This window comes from Meleagris gallopavo, chromosome 8 (genome assembly GCF_000146605.3).
Source record: "Meleagris gallopavo isolate NT-WF06-2002-E0010 breed Aviagen turkey brand Nicholas breeding stock chromosome 8, Turkey_5.1, whole genome shotgun sequence".
Taxonomy (NCBI): Eukaryota; Metazoa; Chordata; class Aves; order Galliformes; family Phasianidae; genus Meleagris; species Meleagris gallopavo.
The window spans coordinates 18,636,270-18,645,461 of record NC_015018.2 but is presented as its reverse complement, the minus strand read 5'-3'; the positions used below and the strand labels follow the sequence as shown (position 1 = coordinate 18,645,461).

Below are 9,192 nucleotides of genomic sequence, written 5' to 3'. Positions count from 1 at the left end.
TCCTGTCAGAAGGTGTCTGTCAAGGGCATGCTTTTCTCGCTGCATTTTAGCAACTCTCCTAAAGTTCTGCAGTGTTTATCTTACACAGCTGAAAGTCTCCTCCTGTTTCATGAGCTCTGCATTGGAATGCAGTGGAAGGGACTCAGGGCCTGTGGCCACCCAGATTAGAGATTTTTGTAATAAGGTCCCTATATGGTTTTGTTAGAGACTTCAACTCTTTCTCTCTCATCTCTGTTCCTTGTTTGGGAGGCTGGTGGGAGGAGAAGAGCTGAAGGGGCTATATAACCCTGGTGCTTTTGGATACACAGTGCACCATCCCAGAGCTGCTATCCCCAGCCAAGCACTGTCAGGGTAAGTGGCACTGAACCAAAACTGTGATTTATGTTTGTCAGGATGACTTTAAGTAATGTCAAATAGAAACTATTCAGAAAGATGTACTGCTGTGCTGCAGTTTGCTTATACATTACTTACTAGAATTGAATTGGTAAAATGCTTTTAATGTCTATGCTAAGTTGTATTTATTTTATAGCACTTTTGAAATGGAAATGGATCTGATGATTTTGCCGATTCCAGCAACACTCCAACAGTAATATAAAGACACAGACTGTGTAATGGCACAGCTGGAATTTAAGTGAACCCGTGTGTCCCTGGGAAGTTACTTTTGGACAGAACAGGGTTACTGAATGGGTGAATTTGCACACTATGTAGTGATTTCTCAGCAGCTTTGCTTCAGTGCTCTTAAATCAGCTTAAATTGACATGAGCGTTTTGGAATGTGACTGTAAGAAGAGCTGGAAGATACAAAATAGCAGTATCTAATTTGATGCGAAGAGGATGTATTTGTTGCTGTCTCAATATTTATGAAACTGTGTTCTGCAAAATGCCAAACATTTTATTAAAGATCATGCTATACACAGCATTCCTTGTGAGGCTGGAGTTGTTCTCCTGATAGCATGCTATGGAGGCTGGGGAAGTGATTGGTTGTCTCTCAGTGTAAAGCAGGTAGAAGTAAGAGGCTGAATACTGTATTAATTTCTGGGGAGAATGTTTTCCTCTATTCTGCAATGCTGAGTGACTTTTGCTGCTGGAGGATGTTACTACTGCATGTCATGGCAGTCCTGAGCTGTAACGCACTCCTTGGAAGCAGAGTGTCCTGCTTGAATGATTCAGTTTTGATTTTTCAGCTTTTTGTGCTGTATTACTAAATATGGTTTTCATTAGAGTCCACCAAGCTCAGAAATGTAGTCTTTCCTGCTCCCTCCTCCCCCCTCCCCCAAGTGATTTTTGGCATTGCATTCTCTGCATTGGTTTGAGCAAACCCCCTGACCTCGAACTCTGTTCCAAAAACAGACGGTTGGAAAGCATATTTCCTAATTAGGAAATGGTTTGTCTAAACCAGTCTGTTCATTCATGTTAGATAACAATTGTACTCCATTGACTAAATGCTTAAATATAAGGAGCCTGTTTTCCCAAGAGTTTAATAAATGCAAAAATTGCAACCTACTTTCCTTTTCTTGTAATAATGACAAAATATCTGGAGTACATCAAGGTGGGATTTCCTTCTCCATGCCTTCTCCTGGGAGCTACTACATCCATGCAGAACTGCAGCCTGCAGAAGCAGCCTCACAGCCGTGTCTCGTGGCTGTGAAGGCTCTGCAGTGAAGAGTTTGGGGGAGGCTGTCCCTGCTTGTCCATCTGTGGAGGCTGAATGTTGCCTCATGCTCCCATGCTCATCAGCCATGGCTCTCACTGACCCCACTGCTGCTTCATCTTGCACTTCCAGCATTCCCATGGCAGAAGGTTTGAGCGACTGCGCGTAGTGCTTGCTGGGCTGCTGGATGACAACTGTCTCCTTTAGCTGTTAACACATTGCAATTTGTTGAACTCTGCATGGAAGCCCGGGCTCCCAGCTAGTCAAGTGATCTAACACTCTATAAATTGTGGGCAAATAGTTCTTCTCGAGTGCTGGTATTCAGGGCTTGTTTCCATAATTGATTTTAATACAAACCTTCAAAACATTTTTATTACCCTTGTTATCTTCCTGTTGCCTGAGGAGAAAAACAATTTCTGCTTTAGTGAAGCAGGGAGCCAGCATAAATTACTCTGTCATTCTACAAATGCAGCTTATTAGCTGGTTTGAAATGATGATGAAGCACATACTGTGGACAGTTTTAAAACACATGCTGTCCTTGATTGCATTTTAAAGTCAGGATATCATCTTTCTACATGCACAAGTCTTGTCAGGATGATAGAGGCAGGGGACATCATGCAAAGGGATCTTTGTTTTTGCAGCTGTCAGTCCAGCGGTCTTCTTTATCTCCCACCTACTCCCCAGCAGTGGATTTCCGTGACTGAATTTAGATAAACATTTGCTGTCTCAAAGCTGTAATGATCTGTCTGCCCATGCAGCAGGACTGGAATAGTTCTATGGAATACCTTGAACTATGTCTGATGCATAGAGCCCTCCTGCATATCAGTTCCTTTTATACCACATTCTCTGTCTTACAGAGTGGTTCTAGTACCTCACTTTGTTTTTTTCAATTATTCTTTTCTTGCTGTTTTCATAGGCTGTTTTCTGCTTGGAGTGCCTGAGGACATTGACATAGAAGATGTGTGAAGAGGAGGACAGCACTGCCCTTGTTTGTGACAATGGGTCAGGGCTCTGTAAAGCCGGCTTCGCCGGGGATGATGCTCCAAGAGCAGTTTTCCCTTCCATCGTGGGTCGTCCCAGGCACCAGGTGATGAAGTGCTTTAGTTGTTCCATACTGAACTTGGAGACGTGCCCCATCCCCAACTCTCCATCCCAGATCTATCTTTTCCTGCATCTGAAGCTAACTGAGCCCTGGATGATCTGTGTAATGTGGTATTTATAGGCAAAATGTGTCCAGCAGTGCACTCATCTGAGTCAAAGCAGATCTTTAGCCTTGTGAGAGGAATCCTCAGTTTTTTTCATTTCTTTTATGCTCTCTTCTCCCTGTACTTTGCATCACCCAGAGAACTTGGTGACTACAGCCAGTTTAAAAGCAAACAATCCCAGAGAAGTATCTGGAATTTTTGACTGCCCTAAAACTGACAACAGATGATGTGCCGGGAACTAAGGGGAGAAGAAGTTGTCAGTCTGCTTCCTGTCAACTTTACTTCTTTTAACTGTGTCACAGACAGACACCTCTCTGGGGTTTCTTAGGGCTGTACTTTTTTTTTTTTTTTAGCTTCAAGTTTTACATTTGAGCATATGATACATTCCCATCAATTTTAATAGTTTGCAAAGTGTATTTATTAGCTGAGTTGTTAAATACAAGGTTGCTAAGCCATATCAACATTAGTGAGATCTAGAGCAGCTTAGCTAGTCCATAACAAACTAAGCTGGCTGCTGGGTTTTAAAATCCACCTTATTTCTTCTGTGTTACCTAAGGGCATGTTGAAATGAGAAGAGAGAGACTAGCTGTAAGATGTGGCACTTTATGCACCCAGCTAATAAGTTTTCAAGCCATTGAAGGCAAGTGAAATACTGGTCTTTTAGTATAGCCTCTAGCTCTAACTGAAGTGTTTGAACATTACCACAATAAAAAAAAAATAAATATTTAAGTGTCATCTTCTGTAGACAGGATTAACTATATTAATTGCTCAAAAATAAATCACACAATCACAGTAGAAAAATATGATATGACTTGTTAGAGAAGACAAGGTTTGGAGCAAAAGTTCTGGTAAGAGTGCTAGGTAGTCAAAGCATCCTACAGTATACTGCTTTTTTAACAGTATTTCTAACTTAAAGCATAGAGACTACTGTACATCCAGAATAGTTTCCAACTTCTGACTCACAGACTTGGAAAATCTGAATTGTGTATCGCTGCACTGTAGCCCTTAGATGGCACAATGTCCCCTTTCTGCTTTCTTTCAGCAGACAGGTCTTCCCTAAGTAACAAAGAACATCAAAACAATCCTATCATTCTACTTCATCTCAATGACTTTGACATTGTACTTCTTGTGTGTGTGTGCAATTTAACATCATACAAAGAATTGTACTTGTGTGCTGTTTACTTTAATTGTAGTGGAAAAATGAACTCGAGGATTAAATTGGCTAAACATTTCATTTTGAAAATTAAAGAACAATGAATTCTCCAATCATTAGTATTTATAAAGTGTTTTGTAATTAGTATCACTGGCGATTGAATTTATCTCAGCTAATGTAACTACTTTGTGACACCTCTCTTTGAGAGACTAACTTTATTTGTGTTATTTTTTAGGGTGTGATGGTTGGTATGGGTCAAAAAGATAGCTATGTAGGTGATGAGGCCCAAAGCAAGAGAGGAATTCTGACCTTGAAATACCCCATAGAACATGGCATCATTACCAACTGGGATGACATGGAGAAGGTACATCATTATTAAAATAATGTGCATCATTGGTAGACAATCACTTGAACTGAATGTTTAACACATTCCTTGGTAAACGTTAGATGAAAGTGTCATGCTGTCAGGTGAATAAGAAGCATGTTAGCTGAAAGCTGGAATTAAGCCTGTGCATCTCTCTCTCCTATTGTAAGATTATATTTATTTTCATTAATTTGTGTGCCCTTTGAAGAAATCGTTTATCATTAGCAGTGATATTTCTAATCTGAGGATTGAGTGTTTCCTTTTCCAGTTACCTTGGTTATTTCTACAAAGGCAGTAAGAACAATTGCATGTGAAACATTACTCACCGGTCTCAAAAGTGCTATAAGCAGAGTGCTGGAGCATTAAACCTGTCTGAAAGTCATTCTGAGCTGCTAGTTGATGGTATTTTTCTCCTTTGCCTTCTGCCATTGTCCTCAGATCTGGCATCACTCCTTCTATAATGAGCTCCGTGTTGCACCTGAGGAGCACCCAACTCTGCTGACTGAAGCACCACTGAATCCCAAAGCTAATAGAGAGAAAATGACCCAGGTAATCTCACCCTGCAGCTACGGAATAATTCCAAGTTTGTGAATTGAGCAGGATGTGAACATCATCATTTCAGTTAGCCATGATAACTTGACTGCTCTGTAGTGTGCATCTCTTAAGGGAAGATAGAAAGTGCACATGACTATGTGCCAGATTTCTATGTTACTACATTTACTTGAAAGTCTGTGTATCAGTTTTGGATGTGAGAACTCCAGTCTGTCCATGTATTGTCATTTTCATCATCTTTTTGTGTGTGTTTCCAGGCCAACTACAAAATGATTTTAAATGTATCTGTATTACTACATCGTAGATGTAGATCTGATACAGAGGGGTCTTAAAGGACAATATGTTTGATTTAAATGTATTTTCCTTCCTTGTTACTACCATCACTAAATACGAAAATCTTATATTTTCCCTTTCCTTTGTTGTAATGATACAACTAAGCTCAAATCCCTACTGATAAGCTAATTATGTTAATTGCATTTCAGATTATGTTTGAGACTTTCAACGTGCCAGCCATGTATGTAGCTATTCAAGCTGTTCTGTCCCTATATGCTTCTGGACGTACCACAGGTAGGCCTCTGGGGGTGGCACTGGTGTTCAAAGCAGTTGTTTGTGAGCACCTGAGCACGAATTGTGTGTTATCTTCTCAAAGGGATTGTGCTTGACTCTGGGGATGGTGTCACCCACAACGTGCCCATTTATGAAGGCTATGCTTTGCCACACGCCATCATGCGTCTGGACCTGGCTGGCCGTGACCTGACAGACTACCTCATGAAGATCCTGACAGAACGTGGCTACTCCTTTGTTACCACTGGTAAGGATGCACTGCTAGACGAGGAGGGGAGTTGTTTAATGTTTCTAGCTGCCTTAGGAGGAGTAGCAGTGGTTCTGCAGTTGTTTTATTAACAAGAAAGAATCCAACAGGGGAAAAGTACTTTCTCTGCAGGACTGGCAGAGAGTATCTGTGTAAAAATGGAGAGGATGTTGGAGAATGAAAGTGTGGCTGAGTGCCATTCTAAGAACTGAATCTTCTCAACAGCGGAGCGTGAAATTGTCCGTGATATCAAGGAGAAACTGTGTTATGTGGCCCTGGACTTTGAAAATGAGATGGCCACTGCTGCCTCTTCTTCCTCTCTGGAAAAAAGCTATGAGCTTCCTGATGGCCAGGTCATCACCATCGGAAATGAACGCTTCCGCTGCCCAGAGACTCTCTTCCAGCCATCTTTCATCGGTAGGTTGAATGACTGTTATGCTTTTGTATAAACATTGGGTCTATATTTTCTTCAGATTTTATCCCACTGCAGGCTCCTTTAGACGTATACTCAAGTATGTCCTAGTGCCCATTATTAAATAATCTTTCAGAACAGTACTATTAATACACTGGGAGGAACAGTACGTCAAACAGTAAAGCAAAATGCTTTCCAAAAATAAACTCTGAGTGTTTATTTCTGACTTTGACCCCACACCGTTTTGTATATTACATATTGCTTACTATGAAAATTTTGGCTGCAGAAACACTTTTCTAAATAGTGTGAGGGTTATAGTCTGAATGTGTTGCAGGGGGGGGGGTTAAACAAACTAACAAACAAACAAAAAACATTACTTTTATTCTACTGAAAGACTGCCCCAAAATCTGAATCCAGAGTCCATCACAATTGCAGAATAAACCAATGGTCATGGAGGCAAGCTTGCAGCAAGGTCATGTAAAAATCTAGTTTGATAGAATGTCAGTTCAGAAATAGATTAAGTAGCTGCATACTTAGAGGTATTGGGACATATTTTGACTGTTTGATCTCTGAACTGTTTCAGTTTAAGAAGGGGGAAAAAAAAAGAAGGAAGAAAAAAAAAGTAAGAAAAAGAAAACAAACGATTCCAGGATGATTCCAGGACCATATAAGGAATTCTTAGGACATATGAGATTGTCTGCAAAAACCTACTGGAAACTGTACTACTCCATACCCCTGGATTTTCTTTTTAATGAGGAGTTGAGTATATACATGGGTGTGGGGAAGGAGGGCTGTACCTGAAGGAGCTCCTAAGTAAATAATTCAAACAGCTGCAGAATGACTTTCCATGTTTTTGCAACCTTGAAGACTATTGTCTTGCAAAGACAAACTGCAGCTCACATTGTCTGTTCAGAGTTAACAATTTTAAGTCTCTGTATGGAGTTGCTTCCTCAGTGCTCTGCTGTCATTTCCGTAGGCATGGAGTCTGCTGGCATTCATGAAACCACTTACAACAGCATCATGAAGTGCGACATAGACATCAGAAAGGATCTTTATGCCAACAATGTACTTTCTGGGGGCACTACAATGTACCCAGGCATTGCAGACAGGATGCAAAAAGAAATAACTGCTCTAGCTCCCAGCACCATGAAGATCAAGGTACAGTGCAATTGTTTGTAAACTATTTGAGGGGATATGTAAAAAATCCTCAAAAATCTAACAAAAAATAGCAACTCTTTACAAAGTGCTTTGTACATATTTTCAATCAAGTCCATATGTTCTACTAGATTCCTAGTAACTGGATGAGTTACATGAGTCACCCTGGCTGCTAAAAGAAGAGAGGAGCCTTCTCTCCTCTCGCTTCCTTTCTCATGCTGTGTTCTGCAAACTGACCTAACAAGGCCAAAGAGGAATAGCATGGAATCAACAATGTACATTTTTGTAGAGCTGCAGCTTCTTCAGCAATTTTTGGCTAATGGAATTAGGTGTAGAAAATGCTGCTTCTGTCCTTGGCTTACAAGTTAAGAAAAAGATTATAACGTTATTCATCCTTCTGCTACTTCAGCTCTCCTCTTCCTTGCTTTGCAAGCATTTTGTCAGCTGCACTAATAGGAACGTTCCATCAGTCATTCGTTCTTCCAAGCCCCCCTGAGCTACCATTATACATTTGTCTCATGCTATGAGACTGATTGCCTCCCCTTTTGTCTTTTGTGGATATGACTGCACACACACGTTGCTGTGTTGGGCAGACTGATTCAACCAGAGGAATTGAGGGTATAGGCTCAGGCAACAACTTTGTAACTTTATGGCTTGCTGCAATGGCTAACTGCAAGGCAAGGGCAGACGCTAGTGCATATGCACAGTGTTTTCACTATTCTAAAGTATCACTGCTGTAATAGTTCTGTATAACAAATTCATAGCTTAACATTGCATTTAATGGTTTTATTTCTTAAACAGATCATTGCTCCTCCTGAACGTAAGTACTCCGTCTGGATTGGAGGCTCTATTCTTGCCTCCCTCTCTACCTTCCAGCAGATGTGGATCAGCAAACAGGAATATGATGAAGCTGGCCCATCCATTGTTCACCGCAAATGCTTTTAAATCACTTTATCCCTGTGTGTCTTTTTAGCATATTACTGTGAATGTATTCAGGAAAATACATTCTTAAAACTTCATTCCATAAATCTTTCATCGTAATGGCTGGTTGATTGGATACAGTGTATTTTTTTTGGAATAAATTTTAAATACGCAAATGAAATCGCTGCTCCTATTTTAGAGATGCAGTTGTGGAGTTGCCTTTACAGCTGGTGCGAAGCTCCATCTCGTGGCGTAAATTTGTTACTGCGCTGCGGGCTTGGAAGTGGCACCTGTTGGCCAATGGTATCAACGCCAGAGAACGCTCAGCTGCCAGCCTGCACGGTGCCAGCGTTCAGCCTCGGTATGCATTTCATTGTGCGAGTCATGGTGTTCCTAAAGTTCTGGGCAGCACCAGAGGGGCACAGCGTCTGCTTGATACCAAGAGGAGCACGTGCACTCTGCTTTGCATCTGCTCTATCCAGAAATGTTATTTGACCACATCACTTCTCAGTTCACAGCTACCATGCTGGAAAAGGCACTTCTTATACTCTGTGGTCCAGTAGTGTACGATGCTTGCTATATCTTTTCCATGGTTGTTTTTTTTTGTTTTATTTTTAATAGAAACTAAGCCTCTCCTTCTGGGAGCATATCTAAATTCTGATACTAGCTTGAAAACGTGACTTTGCTATTATATGTCCTCAAAATGAGTGTAGCTTGTGTTGTTGTGATTTTCAGCAAAGTCTAAAGGGTAATTAAGCTGGCTTAATACAATTGCTCTTCAGAAGTTTGTTTTTTTTTGAAGGGGAGTATGTAATGTAATCAGAACAGATAAAATGTTTTTAGACAATGTCCTTTTTCTGTGACTTTTCTGATTCCACTTATTGTCTTAAATACATTGAAACTGATTTTAAGAAAAGTATACGCATAAGCATTGAAGCCAATACTGCTGTCTTAGAAGTACATATATAT

The 9,192-nt window shown here is 40.6% G+C and overlaps 1 protein-coding gene across 1 annotated transcript; it reads left to right on the top strand.

The window, feature by feature from the left end:
* The first annotated feature begins 238 nt into the window (after positions 1 to 238).
* ACTA2 (actin alpha 2, smooth muscle) lies at positions 239 to 9,070 on the top strand. Its single transcript, XM_019617643.2, has 9 exons — positions 239 to 351; positions 2,567 to 2,737; positions 4,244 to 4,372; positions 4,811 to 4,921; positions 5,407 to 5,491; positions 5,574 to 5,735; positions 5,961 to 6,152; positions 7,124 to 7,305; positions 8,104 to 9,070. The coding sequence occupies exons 2-9, from the start codon at positions 2,609 to 2,611 to the stop codon at positions 8,245 to 8,247; spliced, it is 1,134 nt and encodes a 377-aa protein (XP_019473188.1). The 5' UTR covers positions 239 to 351; positions 2,567 to 2,608; the 3' UTR covers positions 8,248 to 9,070.
* The last annotated feature ends 122 nt before the right edge of the window (positions 9,071 to 9,192 follow it).

What these genes read in the sequence shown, in the direction of transcription:
- ACTA2 (XM_019617643.2), top strand. Translation starts at nt 2,609, where the DNA reads ATGTGTGAAGAGGAGGACAGCACTGCCCTTGTTTGTGACAATGGGTCA. An exon ending in ACTGGGATGACATGGAGAAG is followed by an intron (nt 4,373 to 4,810) that starts GTACATCATTAT and finishes CATTGTCCTCAG; the next exon opens with ATCTGGCATCACTCCTTCTA. An exon ending in CCAGCACCATGAAGATCAAG is followed by an intron (nt 7,306 to 8,103) that starts GTACAGTGCAAT and finishes TTTCTTAAACAG; the next exon opens with ATCATTGCTCCTCCTGAACG.